The sequence below is a fragment of the Bufo gargarizans genome, chromosome 6 (assembly GCF_014858855.1).
Source record: "Bufo gargarizans isolate SCDJY-AF-19 chromosome 6, ASM1485885v1, whole genome shotgun sequence".
In the NCBI taxonomy this organism is placed as follows: Eukaryota; Metazoa; Chordata; class Amphibia; order Anura; family Bufonidae; genus Bufo; species Bufo gargarizans.
The window spans coordinates 33,992,259-34,010,896 of NC_058085.1; the positions used below are offsets into that span (position 1 = coordinate 33,992,259).

General features: G+C 44.3%; 1 protein-coding gene across 1 annotated transcript in view; it reads right to left on the reverse strand.

The window, feature by feature from the left end:
- Positions 1 to 964: 964 nt before the first annotated feature.
- The window catches only part of LOC122942335 (zinc finger protein 84-like), a 36,633-nt gene continuing 18,959 nt past the window's right edge, over positions 965 to 18,638 (reverse strand). The window contains exon 3 of the mRNA XM_044299896.1: positions 965 to 2,789. Within this exon, the coding sequence (XP_044155831.1) occupies positions 1,354 to 2,643 (1,290 nt within the window). The 5' untranslated portion in view covers positions 2,644 to 2,789 and the 3' untranslated portion in view covers positions 965 to 1,353. The remainder of the gene's footprint in view (positions 2,790 to 18,638) is intronic.

The following is an 18,638-nucleotide window of genomic DNA, read 5'->3' on the forward strand; positions in this document are numbered from 1 at the left end:
CCTTCTCCCATTTGTTCATGAGGCTAGGGGTCCTGCATCGTTTGGCTGGAGCCACGTTGATGCGTAGGCCCTTAGGAACAATCCTCTGTTTTATGTAATTAGTTAGGCTTTGTATTTCCCACCAGGAGGATATAATTGTTATATTGGTAATATGAAAAGATGGTTTTCAAGAACAGAAAGTGCCCTAACAGAGTCCACAAAGTCTGGGATCCATGGTTCAATTCTTACATCACTATTTTTATACAAAATGCTCTCCCTTAACCTTGTAGGTTCTGAGGCAACTGCATAACATGTGTGGGGAAGTGTACAGTAGAGGTGTGTAGGGGGTGTAAATTTCACCTGGTCTCCAGTTTAGTTGGTTGAGGTAGCAGAAATCCAGAGATTTGTTTTTGTACAGCAAGGCATAGCTTGCAGGATATGGTTTGTTTAAGTTATATGGGCTGGATTTCTTTGGACTGGGAGACAGGTTGGTAGTGGGAGTCTCTCAGTCCACACCCACAGTCCAGTACAAGTATTCCCCTGGCCAGCTGCAATAATAACTGAGGGAAAAAGCAATCCTCAGTGTGTGTTTGTGGGAGGAGAGAAGGAAGCCTGCAGAGGATCTGTGTGGTCCCAGCTAGGAGGGCTGGGGGGCCAAAAAGCTGAGTAAGGCCTGAGTTTGGAGGGTCCGGTGATGCCTGGAGAAGAGGGGCATCACGTAGTCAGAAACTGGAAGATTGGTGGACCGAGACCCCAATGGGTTGCATTGGTCACAGTCTGACCGCATGGCTGAGAGAAGCTGAATACTGCAGTGTGAACACTGAGCTAGAGATGAATTAGGGAAAACCTCTGTATAGTGAGAATTTATTGTTTTGTGTTAATGTAACATGTTGTGATGTGCAGCTGTGACTTCACCGTGCCAAATGATGCCAGACTTGGAAGTTTGATGCAACAAATAACAAAAGAAATTTAAACACAACCATACAAGTTTTAAAGCAAATATTTTTAATAATTGGAAACAAGTTTTAATATTTAGTTAAATAAATTAATGTAAAATATTTTCTGCACATGGTGGATATACAGGTGAGTTATCTGTATTCTATTTGCTTTTTAGATAAGAGGCATTGATTGGTCAGTACATACATTTCATAATCATCATTTATGAATCTTGGTGTGATAGGTCTTTACTTTGACTGTAAGTGATATTTTTCTTTAGTTTAACGAAAGAAAATGGCTTCTCTCCCTGTGCGAGTTCTTTGATGTTTAGAAAGATGTGATTTGTGGGTAAATATTTCCCAAATTCGGGATATAAAAATGGATTTTCCCTTTTGTACATTCTCTTATTGTAACAAAATTTGATTTCCATTTCCCGCATTAAGAACATGAATTATCTCCTGTGTGAATTAGCTGATGTGTGACAAGATTTGATTTCCTGTTAAAACATTTCCCACATTCTGAACATGAATATGGCTTCTCTCCTGTGTGAATTATTTGATGTGTAACAAGATTTGATTTCAAAGTGAAACATTTCCCACATTCTGAACATGAATATGGCTTCTCCCCTGTGTGACTCCTCTGATGTCTAACAAAAACTGATTTCGCAGTAAAAAATTTCCCACATTCTGAACATGAAAATGGCTTCACCCCTGTGTGAATTCTCTGATGCCTAACAAGCGCTGACTTGTGGGTAAAACATTTCCTACATTCTGAACATGCATATGGCTTCTCCCCTGTGTGACTTCTCTGATGTTTAGCAACATCTGATTTCCAAGGAAAACATTTCCCACATTCTGAACATGAATATGGCTTTTCCCCTGTGTGACTTCTCTGATGTTTAACCACATCTGATTTCCAAGTAAAACATTTCCCACATTCTGAGCATGAATATGGCTTCTCTCCTGTGTGACTTCTCTGATGTTTAACAACATCTGATTTCCAAGGAAAACATTTCCCACATTCTGAACATGAATATGGCTTCTCTCCTGTGTGAATTATCTGATGTGTAACAAGATGTAATTTCCTATTAAAACATTTCCCACATTCTGAACAGGAGAATGGCTTCTCCCCTGTGTGAGTTCTCTTATGTGTAACAAGATTTGATTTCTTGTTAAAACATTTCCCACATTCTAAACATGAAAATGGCTTCTCTCCTGTGTGAATTCTCTGATGAATGAGAAGAGCTGATTTAGAACTATAATTTTTCCCACATTCTGAACATGAAAACGGCTTGTCCCCTGTGTGACGTCTCTCATGTTTAAGAAGATTTGATTTCAATGTAAAACACTTACCACATTCTGAACATGAAAATGGCTTCACCCCTGTGTGAATTCTCTGATGTTTAACAAGATCCGATTTCTGGATGAAACCTTTATTACATTCTGTACATGTAAATAGCCTTGACCCAGTGTGGCATCTCTGATGTATAACAAGATCTGATTTCTGGTTATAACATTTCCCGCAATATGAACATGAAAACGGCTTCTCCCCTGTATGATTTCTCTTATGTCTAACGAAATCTGATTTCCAAGCAAAACATTTCTCACATTCCGAACATGAATATGGCTTCTCTCCTGTGTGAATTCTCTGGTGCGTAATAAGAGTGTTTTTTAAAGCAAAACATTTCCCACATTCTGGACATGAAAATGGCTTCTCTGTGTTTTTCATAGCATCAGATGATGGATTTTTGCTGTGATTGTCAGAGGGTACATCTGTGATAATGACATGTTTTTCATAGGTATCTTGTGTGACATGATCATCTGCTTTAAAATGTGAAGACACCAGATGTTCTTCTGAGCTCCTGTTACAGTCATCTGTCAAAAAGAAAACATACTTTACAATTTTGAATAATATAACCAAGGACCAGTAGATCATGAGGTTAGGTCATCAGGCTGTTCTCTTGTACTTTCCCACTTTTGGGTTGAAGCCAGCAACTTTATAGGTTTCAATGTGTCTACCACCACTCTTTTCTAGTGAAAGGCTCAATCTATCTATCTATATATTGTGGTAATGTGGACAGTGCGGGAAGGCATGTGTATCCCACCCAGATACCTCAGCTGGGCGAGATAACTAAAATCCGGAAAGCTGCAGTGGTCTTAGCAAAGTATAGTTTACTGTGACAGTTTTGTATACATTTTCTTCTGGGCTGGATTTTACTTGGATTGGCGGATAGCTATAGTAGTGGGATCGGCTAGTCCACACCCTTCCGGCACAGGTATTCCCTTTCACCTGAGGTGATCGCAGGTGAGGCCTGCTCTAATCAAGCAGTTACAAATATTGGGATCTGCACACATTTAAATAGAATGGGTGCTCTTAGAGGATCAAGCAATAGTAGATAGGAATCTATGGCACACCACACGTTTTGATATTAAAGATAATGGTTTTAATTCCTTAATTCATTATTTTGTCTTTACAACACTTTGTATTATTCCACATCCAGCATTTTACATATTGAGCATGGCATAGGGTCATATATAGGTGTCCCGACATTTCGGTCATTCATGACCTTTATCAAGGGATCTGCGGCCCATGTATCAGTGTTTGAGGCTGGATACACCGATACATGGGCCGCAGATCCCTTAATAAAGGTCATGAATAACCGAAACGTCGGGACACCTATATACGATCCTATGACATGCTCAATATGTAAAATGCTGGATGTCGAAAACAGAAAGTGTTGTAAAGACAAAATACAAACCGGATTCCCAAAAAGTTGGGACACTATACAAATCGTGAATAAAAACTGAATGCAATGATGTGGAGGTGCCAACTTCTAATATTTTATTCAGAATAGAACATAGATCACGGAACAAAAGTTGAAACTGAGAAAATGTACCATTTTAAGGGAAAAATATGTTGAATCAGAATTTCATGGGGTTAACAAATCCCCAAAAAGTTGGGACAAGGCCATTTTCACCACTGTGTGGCATCTCCCCTTCTTCTTACAACACTCAACAGACGTCTGGGGACCGAGGAGACCAGTTTCTCAAGTTTAGAAATAGGAATGCTCTCCCATTCTTGTCTAATACAGGCCTCTAACTGTTCAATCGTCTTGGGCCTTCTTTGTTGCACCTTCCTCTTTATGACGCGCCAAATGTTCTCTATAGGTGAAAGATCTGGACTGCAGACTGGCCATTTCAGTACCCGGATCCTTCTCCTACGCAGCCATGATGTTGTGATTGATGCAGAATGTGGTCTGGCATTATCTTGTTGAAAAATGCAGGGTCTTCCCTGAAAGAGATGACGTCTGGATGGGAGCATATGTTGTTCTAGAACCTGAATAGATTTTTCTGCATTGATGGTGCCTTTCCAGACATGCAAGCTGCCCATGCCGCACGCACTCATGCAACCCCATACCATCAGAGATGCAGGCTTCTGAACTGAGCATCGATAACAACTTGGGTTGTCCTTGTCCTCTTTGGTCCGGATGACATGGCGTCCCAGATTTCCAAAAAGAACTTCGAATCGTGACTCGTCTGACCACAGAACAGTCTTCCATTTTGCCACACTCCATTTTAAATGATCCCTGGCCCAGTGGAAACACCTGAGCTTGTGGATCTTGCTTAGATATGGCTTCTTCTTTGCACTGTAGAGTTTCAGCTGGCAACGGCGGATGGCACAGTGGATTGTGTTCACTGACAATGGTTTCTGGAAGTATTCCTGAGCCCATTCTGTGATTTCCTTTATAGTAGCATTCCTGTTTGTGGTGCAGTGTCGTTTAAGGGCCCGGAGATCACGGGCATCCAGTATGGTTTTACGGCCTTGACCCTTACGCACAGAGATTGTTCCAGATTCTCTGAATCTTCGGATGATGTTATGCACAGTTGATGATGATAGATGCAAAGTCTTTGCAATTTTTCGCTGGGTAACACCTTTCTGATATTGCTCCACTATCTTTCTGCGCAACATTGTGGGAATTGGTGATCCTCTACCCATCTTGGCTTCTGAGAGACACTGCCACTCTGAGAAGCTCTTTTTATACCCAATCATGTTGCCAATTGACCTAATTAGTGTTAATTGGTCTTCCAGCTCTTCGTTATGCTCAAATCTACTTTTTCCAGCCTCTTATTGCTACTTGTCCCAACTTTTTGGGGATTTGTTGACAGTGAAAATTTGAATCAACGTATTTTTCCTTTAAAATTATACTTTTACTCGAATTAAACGTTTGATCTGTCATCTACGTTCTATTACAAATAAAATATTGATATTTGCCATCTCCACATCATTGCATTCAGTTTTTATTCACAATTTGTTTAGTGTTCCAACTTTTTTGGAATCCGGTTTGTAAAATGGGGTCACTTTTTTGGAGTTTCTACTCTAGGGGTGCATCAGGGGGGCTTCAAATGGGACATGGTGTAAAAAAAAGTCCAGCAAAATCTGCCTTCCGAAAACCGTATGGCATTCCTTTCCTTCTGCGCCCTGCCGTGTACCCGTACAGCAGTTTACGACCACATATGGGGTGTTTCTGTAAACTACAGAATCAGGGCCATAAATATTGAGTTTTGTTTGGCTGTTAACTCTTGCTTTGTTACCGGGAAAAATGGATTAAAATGGAAAATTTGCCCAAAAATTTAAATTCAGAAATGTCATCTCTATTTTCCAGTAATTCTTGTGGAACACCTAAAGGGTTAATGGAGTTTGTAAAATCAGTTTTGAATACCTTGAGGGGTGTAGTTCATAGGTCATTTTTGGGTGGTTTCTATTATGTAAGCCTCGCAGTGACTTCAGACCTGAACTGGTCCTTAAAAATTGGGTTTTTGAAAATTTCTGAAAAATTTCAAGATTTGCTTCTAAACTTCTAAGCCCTGTAACATCCCCAAAAATTAAAATATAATTCCCAAAATGATCCAAACATAAAGTAGACATGTGGAGTATGTAAATTAATAACTATTTTTGGAGTTATTACTATGTATTGTAGAAGTAGAGAAACTGAAAGTTAGACATTTTCTAATTTTTCCAAATTTTTGTAAATTTGGTATTTTTTTATAAATAAAAATGATATTTTGTGACGAAAAACCAATCTCAGAATGGCCTGGTTAAGTAAAAGCGTTTTAAAGTTATCACCACATAAAGTGACACTGGTCAGATTTGCAAAAAAAATGGCCTGGTTCTTAAGTTGAAATAAGGCTGTGTCCTGAAGGGGTTAAGATTCATTTTGTAGTGTAAGGTAAGCTTAGTGACACAGCAGAAAGCATAGTGTTAATCTGTTGTTACTGGGCAAAAGTCTAGACCAATTACAGCCAGCTTCTCATACAGCTAGAGTTTTCAACAATCACAGCCAGCCGCACACACAGCCTGTCTGGGAATTCCCCCAGCTCCTGCTGCTAGAATCAGAGACAGGAGCTGAAGAGACATTCACTCCACTGAGAGCTGAGTTTTATGGGAACAAGAGGCCAATATAGGTAGTTAAAACAGTTATATAATGTTCATATTGTTAGTATTGTGGAACTTACAGTTCCACCAATTGCAACCATACAATTGCAAATACAAATTACAAGCTACAAATTGCAAGCATTCAGATTCCATATTCACCCGGCGGTCGTTTTGCGGCGAACTTGTTCGCAATTCACCGAACATGTGAACATATGGAGATATTCACGCCCGCCATATTCTTTTACATTGTGAAGAACTTTGACCCATGACACATCCATTAGGTGGTACAGGACAGCCAATTGAGACGTTTCAGCACATGGACATACCCCCTACCTTATAAATAAACCTAATCTGGCTGCCATTTTACATTCAGTGTTTTGCCAGTGTAGGGAGAGGTTGCTGTGTGGAGCAGGGACAGGCTGTTAGGGACACGAAACGCTAGCTAATAGGGCCACAAAAGTCCTTTTAAGGACTGGTATAGGTGTGCTATCAATAGGTGTGATACACAGAGGGGTGCGATATACTTATACTTTTATAATGAGTCAAAAACAAAAAGATCTATATAGTGATCACCTGTAAGTCGGGGCCTAGGGGCTTACTAGGGCCATTTTTATATAGGGCAAGGTTCCGGACGGGGTCGCTCTTATCAGGGCGGGTGGTCTGTGGTTAGGCTATCAGGGCCAGAATAGCACCCCCCGTAGGGCAATATCAGGGACAGTTCTTTGCCCACCCTGTCCTTTAATACCACATCATCATCTAGCCCAGGGATAGATGTTTTTTGCTTTCCCTCCGGAATTCATGGATGTGCACTGGAACCCCCCGGATTGTGGTAGGACATATGGTTTCTGATTTGGCGCTGCCGAGCACCTGATTTAGTGCCACCGAGCACTTGTTATTGCCTACCACATCTATGCTTTTTGCTTAACTTTAATCGTTTAATTTATTTTCATTTTGAGGGATATCTTTATCATTCACACGTCCGCAAAATGGGTCCGCATCCGTTCCGCAATTTTACGGAACGGGTGCAGACTCATTCATTTTCAATGGGGCCGGAATGTGCTGTCTGCATCTGGATTTGCGGATCCGCACTCCCGCATCCGTGCTTTCGTTTCCGCAAAAAAATAGAACATGTCCTATTCTTGTCCAGAATTGCAGACAAGATTAGGCATTTTCTATTATAGTGCCGGCGATGTGCGGTCCGCAAATTGCAGAATGCACATTTCCAGTGTCCGTGTTTTGCGGATCTGCGAAACACTTACGGACGTGTGAACGGACCCTCATAGTAACATTATTAAAGGTTACGTTTTACCTTTATGTATATTCTAATGGATTGCCTTCCTTGTACAATGTTATAATATACTTTCTATGTTAGACAGTATATTATAGTGCATTTGTATTGTGCGGCAGTTGTGTGCGGTTCTGCTGCGATACTGCAGCTATATAGAGGGACAAGCGTTATTGGAAGAAATTATTTCTACTGGTGTGATATACCAGTCGCCCCCCCAAAAAACTGATTGAAGCGGGGTGTTATATACTATATATAATATAAGTATATATAATATACTTTCTTTATAGTGCATTTGGGTACTGTATAATGCATTTGCGCAAGCGAGTATGCGAAAATTATATTGCCAATATTTTTCATTGAAAAAAAATTATGAATGGAGATTGCAAATTCGAATAATACATCTGATATGTCACTGCCCATATTGTGGGACTATTTGTGCACTTCTAGAAACTATTTCTTGGCTGCAAACATGAGCTGAAGGTTTTTCAGGATCGACTGCCATTAAAATGAATGAGACCCGCCGCATACTTGCGGTTCGCAACATTTGATCGCATTCGCGAACAGTCGCGCGATGTTCGTACATCACTACTGCTAACTGCATACTGCAAGTAGAACTATTAGTTAGACCTCAGATATACCTGTCAGAGAGATCATAAAGGACTTAAATAATTTAAAGTGACAGTATAGTTACTCAAGAGAGAAATATATCCACCATTTTATGTTGAATGATAAGATTGAACAGTTGAACCACCATTTTGTGATATCTTTTCAACACGTGTTTTGTACATGGACTATCTGCTGCGGTGGCGGCAGTGTTATATATGAAGAAAAGTTGAAGTTAATAAAGAAGTTATATTAAGCATTTGGTGTGCTAGAGTAATATACAGTCTGGTTAGACTAAAATATCACAAAAAAAATCTTCTAATGCCACAGCGCAAAAGGCACTTCATAGTGCTGCGCCTGCCACACTTGATGGTGTGGGTTTAAGGTGCCGTGGTGGCAGTGTCCCTGGTGTTCGTGTTTACAGATAAGCGAATTTTTCAAAAATTCAATTTGCCTGTTGTATTGGGAAAAATTTTGTTCGATCCAAATTCATTCGCAGTGAATCCTGGCTGCAGACAGCCTTTAAAGTGGTGTAGAACAATGTGCCTTGCAGTAACACACACAGGGAGTCTGCTTTGGTAGTGAAATAATACTGTATGACATGTTTGTATGACATGTCTTCACTCTTAGAATCACTGCACACCACTTATTTGGGCAGTCTTGGGGCCAAAACTGACCAAATAACTCAAGTATGAATTCAGCCTTACAGGTCGATGTTAGCGCCAAGAAGAGCACCCCTTTTACACCGTAGTCAGCTGATTCCACATAGATGTCTACAGAACCTGTTCTATTAAACGCTTATACAAGTAGAGCCCCCAAAACAGAATGGAAAGGGTGTCAGTAGTAAGTTTGTGTTGATGCCACTGATTATTTTGCCCTTCCTCTGATCAGTGAGAACAATTACCCCCCAAAAAACTGTCCTGTTTGCGGAACGGTTCAGGTCAGCATTTGGTCAGTAATCCATCAGTATCGCTAATGCAAAAAAAAAAAAGGAGTGGATCCAAAACAGAGATGACACTTGAATTAAATATTTGCATGTCTTCTGTGTTTTGCACCCACTCCTGCTTTTGGCTACCATATCACAAGCCAATTCTGATGGGACCATACAGGCCTTACAGCTGCTACACAGGCAGCTCATTTTTCCTTCCATCTGACAGATCAGAAGAAGGGTCAAATAAATAATCATGTCAGCCAGGCCGAAAGGCAAAATAGTGGCCCAGTCAAGTAGTGGGGAGGGTGGGAACAGCATGAGAAGTCCACAGACTGGCCCTATGACATATTGGTGAGGTGGAAGCAGCATGAGGAGGCCACAGAGGGGCACAATGACAGTGTGGAGGTGGAAGCAGCATGGGGAGGCCACATAGTGGCAAGGTGACATAGTGTGGAGGTGACAGCAGCATGAAGACACCACAGAGTGGCAAGGTCACAGTGTGGAGATGACAGCAGCATGAGAAGACCACAGAGTGGCAAGGTGACAGTGTGGAGGTGGGTGGCAATACCAGTACCCGCTGAAGATTGTGGGTGAAAGAAGGCGCACTTGGAATCAGATGTGTGGCATCAGGAGGCAGGAGGGTGATAGCTTCAGAATAGTGGCTGAGGCAGGTAGCCAGAAGAAACAGGTCTCTTTTGTCAAAGTGTTGGTGTGGCACCATGGATGATCTAGTCTGATGCATCAGGCATTGGTGTGTCGAAATCCTGGCTGATCCACACCTGATTCATCTTGACAAAAGGTCAGCCTCTCCACATTTTGGGTGGACAGGCGAGTTCTTCTTGGGGTAACTATGGCCCCCGCCGCACTAAACACCCACTCTGATGCCACACTACTGGCCAGGCAGGACAGCTTTTCCAGGGCAAACTCTGCTACTTGCGGCCACAAATCCAGTTTGGCTGCCCAGTAGTCCAGCGGACCTTCAATGTGGGGTGGCACGGTGCTGTCCATGCCACCACCTGCTGGTTCAGGATCCTGCTCCAGATCTAGCTGCTTCTGCTGGTGAGTAGTTTCTTTATTAGGCGGGTGAAGAAAGCTGCTCATTAGCGACTCTAGACTCAAGTTGCTGCTGATGGAGCTGGAACTGCTTCTACCTCCCACCCTGCCATAGCAGAAGAACGTGAGCGCAGAGGGCCCCCCCGGTAAGACCTGTGAGGATGGACGCAGATAGGCAGCGGCCAACTGACTACATAGGATGTCTCTATAGTAGTTCAGTTTGTCCTCCCTCTTAGCGGGTGTATAAAGGCCCCCATTTTGGACCAGTAGTGAGGGTCCAACAAGGTGGAGAGCCAGAAGTCATCCCTCTGCCAAATGGTGACAATTCGGCTGTCACTATGTAAGCAAGTAAGCATGCACCGGGCCATTTGTGCAAGTGAATCGGAGGGACTTCCTGGCTCAATCTTTACTGCATACTGCCACGGTGTGGCTGGGTCCTCTGCCTCATCTTCCTCATTGCCCTGTAGCTCCTCTGGCTTCTCATGCGCCTCCTCTCCTGTCACCTGTATAGAAAAACCACCCATTTCTCTACACATTACTTGTGCTCTAATGTCCTCCTCCTCCAGTTCAGCCCCACAGGGCTCATGTGGCCATGAGATCTAGACGCCACGTCTCCAGTCCCCTGACCAGCCATATTTACCAGCATCTGTTCCAGGACATGAAGCAGTGGAATGAAGTTGTTCATCCTGTAGTCCTGGCTACTGACAAATAACGTGGCCTCCTCAAAGGGCCTGAGCAAACGGCAGGTGTCACGCATGAGCTGCCCTGGCTGAGATCGAAGTTACACAGAGGAGTACTCCTGTCCGCTTGGATCATCAAGAAATCATTTATGGCCTTTTTCTGTTCGTACAGTCGGGCCAACATATGAAGGGTGGAATTCCAACGGGTGGAAATGTTGCATATCAGCCTATGTTGGGGGTTGCCGTTCTACTGCTGCAGCTCAAGGAGGGTGTGCTTTGCAGTGTACGAGTGGCTGAAGTGCATGCAGAGTTTCCTGGCCATTTTTAGGATGTCTTGCAGATGGGTGGAAGACTTGAGGAACCGCTTGACAACCAGATTGAACACATGTGCCATGCAGGGTTCTCCCAGACCACTTTATGATGACGCTGCATATGTTTACGCAGGGTCATGGTGCCAACATTGGCACCCTGGCCACGCTTCACCTTATGCCCACAGATTCTACATATGGCCATGTTTACCTCCTCCAGCGGTTTAACAATAAACTGTCACTGCCGACCAGTTGATTTTACCCCCAACACTATGCAATGACTGCTACCGCTGCTGCCTCTGCACCACTACTTTCCGGGCAGGTAGGCTTCTGCAAAGCGGGTGGTCTATCCCGGCACGTTTGGCTCTGGACCTCCCACTGCTGCCACCCTGCTGGCTGCCGGCCATGCTAGCACCTTGCTGGCTCCGCCGCTGCCTCACGGGCAAGCTGCTACCCTCATCTCCCGATGATAAAGCCCCTTCATCACTTGGCTCCCAAGTGCGATCAGTTACATTATCGAGTACTGTCTGCATGTCACTGATGTCCTCCTCAACCGTCTCTGGGTCAGGAGCCTCAAACCGCTCGCAACACCTGCTCCCACGCCACTCTCCTCATCACTACTTGCCCGCCTAGCGGAGGAAGTGGCGGATGTCTCCTCCACATCTTGGCTGGCCAGTAGCTGCTGACTTTCCTCTAGTAGCTCGTCCTCGCTGTATAGTGGGGCAGAGCCCACAGCATATAATACTTCTCTGGCTGAGGGAACGGAAGAGGACAGAGGCAGGTTGGGGACAGGTGAGGGCACAGGGCCTGCTCCCGGGCTATGCCAACTAAGGGTTGTGTCTGACGAACCCACTGGCTCTTGGCTGAGGGTGTCTGATGTCACTTGGGACGAAGTGGATGACCGAGTCAACCATTTAAGATCCACTGGGTTGCTGGTCAAGACACGACCAATGACACTGGGAGATCATGACTCTAACTGCGACTCCTGCTGCCACGCCCCCTTACTCTGCTGCGACCTGTGCCAGAAACATTTAGGCCTCTGCCACCCCTCTGTGCAGGGCATGGCAGGTCTCTGTCTGACATACTGTTAGATCAAAAATAAAAATTACATTAAAACTGCCCAAAAATGTCTAATTTTAATTTTCTCACTTCACCACACAACGGCTAATAGGCCCTTTTATTTCCCACTAAGACACGCCAAAAGCGCTGTAGTTTTCTCACCTTACCACACAACGGCTAATAAGCAGTTTTTTTCCCCACTAATACATGCCAAAAAGGGCTGTCATTTTCTCACTTTATCACGCAACAGCAAATACTTTTTTGTGCCACGCAAAAAAGGGCTTTAGAACAGATAATGCACCGCTGACTGGAAAATATATATTTTTCTTTTTCAACTAATACATGTCACAAAAGGCGTTAAAACATAACTGCACTGCTGACTGGCAAATATATATTTTCTTTTTCCACTAATACACAACAAAAAGGGCTGTAATTTCAGCACTTCACCACACTCCCCCACTAATACAAGCCCAAAAATGCTTTAGAACATATAACTGCACCGCATAAGGGCAAATAAGACAAAAATATTTCCTTGTAATAAACCCTGTTAATGCCTCTTTTAAACAGCACTTGCTTCCTAATAAGATAGGTTTGCTAGAATTACAGAGCTGTATAATGGCAATTTGGATCCTCATTCAGTGCAGCAAGGTGTAATAGGATTGTTCCCAGGTTGTTACCTCCCATACTGAACCCTGTTCAACATAAATGCTGTGTAATGATTCCTCCCTATCCTTTCCCTACAGCTTGAATAATCTTTCCCTGCACTGGTAAATATTTTGTCACGGACGGTGTACAGGAAACAAGACAAAGCAACATGCATATATGACTCACTGGATCCAAAGCTAAGGAACCAAGGGGAGACCTTGCATATCCACGTACCTCGACTATATAACCCCTGAACACCCCACAATAGTGAGGGGACACGACCACCGGCTCCCTACACCAGACACGGAGGGAGTCAGGGTCACCTGGGATCCAGCAAACAGAAAATAACAGATAAAAGTACAGCACTTAACTTTAGTAGCAGACTGGGACATGGGATCAGCATGCACACACACTCCAGGAAGAAGTCTAAGCCGCCCAGTAATGCATTATGGGGCGGAATTTAAAGGGAAGCAATCAGTCCAACTACATGACAGCTGAGAGAGGCTAACGAGATGAGGAACTGAACAGCACAACAAAGAAAACTCAAGGAGGAGGTTCTGAAAGGCTTCTGTCAGAGCTTCTCAGCTGTCTGGTTGTGACAGTACCCCTCCCTCTACGAGTGGACTCCGGACACTCAGAGCCCACCTTCTCAGGATGGGACCTATGGAAAGCCCTGATGAGACAAGAGGCCTTAATGTCCGTCACTGGGACCCACATCCTCTCCTCAGGCCCATAACCCTCCCAATGAACAAGGTACTGAAGAGAACCGCGGACAAGACGAGAATCCACAATCCTAGAGACCTGAAATTCAAGATTCCCATCAACCATAATCGGAGGAGGAGGCAAAGGCGAGGGTACAATGGGTTGAACATAAGGTTTCAATAAGGACTTATGAAAAACATTATGGATCTTCCAAGTCTGAGGAAGATCAAGACGGTAGGCAACAGGATTGATGACAGACAGGATTTTGTAAGGCCCAATAAACCTAGGACCCAACTTCCAGGAGGGAACCTTCAATTTGATATTCTTGGTAAGACAACCACACCAGATCACCAACATTCAGGTCCGGACCAAGCACACGTCTCTTATCTGCCACACGCTTATATCTCTCACTCATGCTCTTTAGATTATCCTGAATCTTTTGCCAAATAGATGACAAAGACGAGGAGAATCTGTCCTCATCAGGTAAACCAGAAGACCCCTCTCCCGAGAAAGTCCCAAACTGCGGATGAAACCCATATGCACCAAAAAATGGTGACTTATCAGAGGACTCCTGACGACGGTTATTTAAAGCAAACTCAGCAAGGGACAAAAAAGAACACCAATCCTCTTGATTCTCCGCCACAAAACAGCGCAGATATGTCTCCAGATTCTGATTGACGCGCTCTGTCTGGCCATTCGACTGCGGGTGGAAAGCAGAAGAGAATGACAACCGAACCCCCAAGCGAGAACAGAAAGCCTTCCAGAATCTGGAAACAAACTGCGTGCCCCTATCAGAGACTATGTCTGAAGGAATACCGTGCAATTTGACAATGTGATCAATAAATGCCTGCGCCAGCGTCTTAGCATTGGGCAAACCAGGAAAAGGGATGAAATGCACCATTTTGCTAAAAACGGTCCACCACCACCAGAATCACCGTCATCCCCGAGGAACGAGGCAGGTCCGTTATGAAGTCCATGGACAGATGTGTCCAAGGACGGGAAGGAATTGGTAAGGGAAGGAGAGGACCTGATGGCCGTGAATGAGGGACTTTGGCACGAGCGCAAGTCTCGCAGGCTGCCACAAAACCCTCAACCGACTTACGAAGCGCAGGCCACCAGAATCTCCGAGCGATGAGATCCAGTGTGGCTCTTGCCCCCGGGTGCCCAGCAAGGACCGTATCGTGGTGTTCCTTAAAAATCTTGTGTCTTTAAGCGAGAGGCACAAACAACCTCCCAGGAGGACAAAGATCAGGAGCCTCTGACTGGGCTGCCTGCACCTCTGCCTCCAATTCAGAAAAAAGAGCAGAGACCACCACACCTTCAGCCAAAATGGGAACCGGGTCTTCAAAATTCCCGCCTCCCGGAAAACAACGTGACAGGGTATCTGCCTTCACATTCTTAACTCCAGGGCGGAACGTGACAACTAAATTAAATCTTGAAAAGAACAAGACCATCTGGCCTGTCTCGGGTTCAGACGCTTGGCTGACTCCAAGTAGGCCAGATTTTTATGGTCAGTAAACACGGTAATAGGGTGTCTGGCTCCCTCCAGCCAATGGCGCCATTCCTCAAAAGCCAATTTGATGGCCAACAATTCCCTATCTCCCACATCGTAATTTCTCTCTGCGGAGGAGAGTTTTTTCGAGAAAAAGGCACACGGTCGCCATTTGGCAGGAGAGGAACCCTGAGACAACACCGCACCCACACCCACCTCAGAAGCATCAACCTCAACTATGAAGGGTAAAGAAATATCAGGTTGCACCAAGATGGGAGCGGAAGCAAAACTCTCCTTGATATTAGAAAAAGCCTTACGCGCCTCTACCGACCAAGAAGAAAAATCTACCCCCTTTCTGGTCATATCAAAGTGGTTTAACAATAGAGGAATAATTCAAAATAAACTTCCTGTAATAATTGCCAAAGCCCAAAAAACGCATCAGCGCCTTCTGATTCTCAGGAAGCTCCCACTCAAGCACAGCGCGGACCTTCTCGGGGTCCATGCGAAAACCAGAAGCGGAGAGAAGAAACCCCAGAAATTGAATTTCTGGAACCGCAAACACACATTTTTCCAGTTTCGCATATAATTTATTCTCCCGCAGAATGAGCAAGACCTGACGTAAATGTTCCTTATGAGTTTTGAAATCAGGAGAAAAAATCAAAATGTCATCCAAATACACTAATACAAATTTTCCCATCAAATTATAAAAAATGCTGTTCACGAAATGCTGAAAAACGGCTGGGGCATTCATCAAACCAAAAGGCATAACCAAATTTTCTAAATGGCCCTCAGGGGTATTGAAGGCCGTCTTCTATTCGTCCCCTTCTCTGACCCTGACCAGGTTGTATGCCCCTCTTAGATCTAATTTGAAAAAGACTTTAGCCCCAACAACCTGGTTAAACAGGTCCGGGATTAGAGGAAGCGGATAAGGGTCACGAATAGTGATACTGTTCAGCTCCCTGAAATCCAGACAAGGTCTTAAAGAACCATCTTTTTTATTAACAAAGAAAAAACCAGCGGCAACAGGTGACTTCGAGGGTCGTATGTGTCCTTTTCTCAGACTCTCAGAGATATAAGCACGCATAGCGATCCTCTCAGGTTGGGAAAGATTGTATAAACGAGATTTAGGCAGCTTGGCGCCTGGGATGAGATTAATAGGGCAATTGTACTCCCTGTGCAGGGGCAAATCCTGAACTCCACTCTCAGAGAAGACATCCGAAAATTCAGAGAGAAAAGATGGTACAGTCTTAGTAGCAACCTCAGAAACAGATGTCGTGAGGCAATTCTCTCTGCAAAAGTCACTCCAACCATTTATTTGCCTTGCTTGCCAATCAATGGTGGGATTATGTTTAGTGAGCCAAGGTAGCCCCAACACTAGAGGAGTAGGCAAACAGCTAAGGACGAAACATGACACATCCTCAACATGAGCATCACTCACAATTAAACGGATATTGTGAACTATGCCCTTTAATGATTTCTGAGAAAGTGGAGCGGAATCAATAGAAAAAACAGGAATATCCTTTCCCAAAGTGCACACCTGGAAACCATGAGTTATTGCAAATTGACTATCAATGAGATTGACCGCTGCTCCACTATCCACAAAAATCTCAAAAAAAATGCTCTTGCTCTCTAGCGCCACCCTAGCAGGCAGGACAAAACGGGAACTACAAGCAAACGGAAAACCTTCAATTTCCGCCTCAACTCTGCCAATAGTAACAGACGGAACATTTTTAAAAGATTTTTTCCTGTTTGTTTCTTTATTACTCCCAGAAAACTGCCTGAATCTCCTAGAGGGACAAACATTTGCCAAATGATTTATACCTCCACAACAAAAACAAACCCTCCCATGCGAGCTGAATCTTCTATTGTCAGAAGCAATCAACCCCAGCTGCATGGGCTCCTGCTCAGAAGGGGCTGACAGCGACCGAGAGCCCTGCACACAGAAAGAGACCGCTGCACTGTCCTGGGACTGAGTATGATAGGAAGGAGATATCTCTCCTCTCTCTCTAAGACGCCTGTCAATACGAACGGCCTGAGACATAGCAGAGTCCAAGGAAATTGGTCTCTCATGAAAGGCAAATGCATCTTTCAATCCCTCTGAAAGACCATGGCAAAATTGACTTTGGAGTGCAGCATCATTCCAACAGGTATCAGCTGCCCATCTCCGAAATTCTGAGCAGTATATCTCTGCGGATTGTTTACCCTGGCATAATAGACGTAGTCTAGACTCAGCCAGAGCAATATGATCCGGATCATCATATATCTGACCCAGGGCTAAAAAGAATTCATCCACTGAACGGAGAGGCCGTGCCCCCTTCCGGCAGCGAAAAGGCCCAAGACTGAGCGTTACCCCTGAGCAGCGATATAATGATCCCCACCCTCCGTTCCTCATCACCAGAGGAATGGGGAAGTAGGCGAAAATGGAGTTTGCAAGCCTCTCTAAAACGCACAAAATTCTCACTACCCCCGGAGAACGTATCCGGGAGCGAGATCTTAGGCTCAGAACAAACTCCATGAACGCAAGCTGAACCGGTCACTTGAAGCTGAGAAAAAGTCTTATGAAGATCAGCTACCTCCAAAGAAAGACCCTGGAAGCGTTCAGCCAAAAGTGAAACCGGATCCATGCTTGAGACGGTTTTGGCGGCTTATAATGTCACGGACGGTGTACAGGAAACAAGACAAAGCAACATGCATATATGACTCACTGGATCCAAAGCTAAGGAACCAAGGGGAGACCCCTGCACAAGATCTAGCACTTTCCCTGGCTGCTCAGCCTATGCAAAGATCCCAGAGGTGGATGGTTGCATATCCACGTACCTCGACTATATAACCCCTGAACACCCTACAATAGTGAGGGGACACGACCACCGGCTCCCTACACCAGACACGGAGGGAGTCAGGGTCACCTGGGATCCAGCAAACAGAAAATAACAGATAAAAGTACAGCACTTAACTTTAGTAGCAGACTGGGACATGGGATCAGCATGCACACACACTCCAGGAAGAAGTCTAAGCCGCCCAGTAATGCATTATGGGGCGGAATTTAAAAGGGAAGCAATCAGTCCAACTACATGACAGCTGAGAGAGGCTAACGAGATGAGGAACTGAACAGCACAACAAAGAAAACTCAAGGAGGAGGTTCTGAAAGGCTTCTGTCAGAGCTTCTCAGCTGTCTGGTTGTGACTTTTTTTTTTTTTTTTTAGCACAATGAAGTTTTTTCTAGCACTGTCCTGCTTGCTGACGTTTCTCCCTGCACTAAATGCACTGGTAAATGGTAGAATCTAAGATGGCTAAGGGTATTGATAGGGCAGTGACATCACAGGGCTGGCTGCTGATTGGCTGCATGCATGGCATTATGGGTGAGCTCGCCTTCCCAGAGTTCCTTTTTCCATGTTCTCACATGTGCGGCAGCCATTTTAGGAAAATTCTGAATTAGTTTTACCAGTAATTCAGTTTCCATGAGATCCCCACGATGGCACACAAGGAGATTGACACCTGACCTCTGTCGGGGCAGGAACAGCGAAAGGTT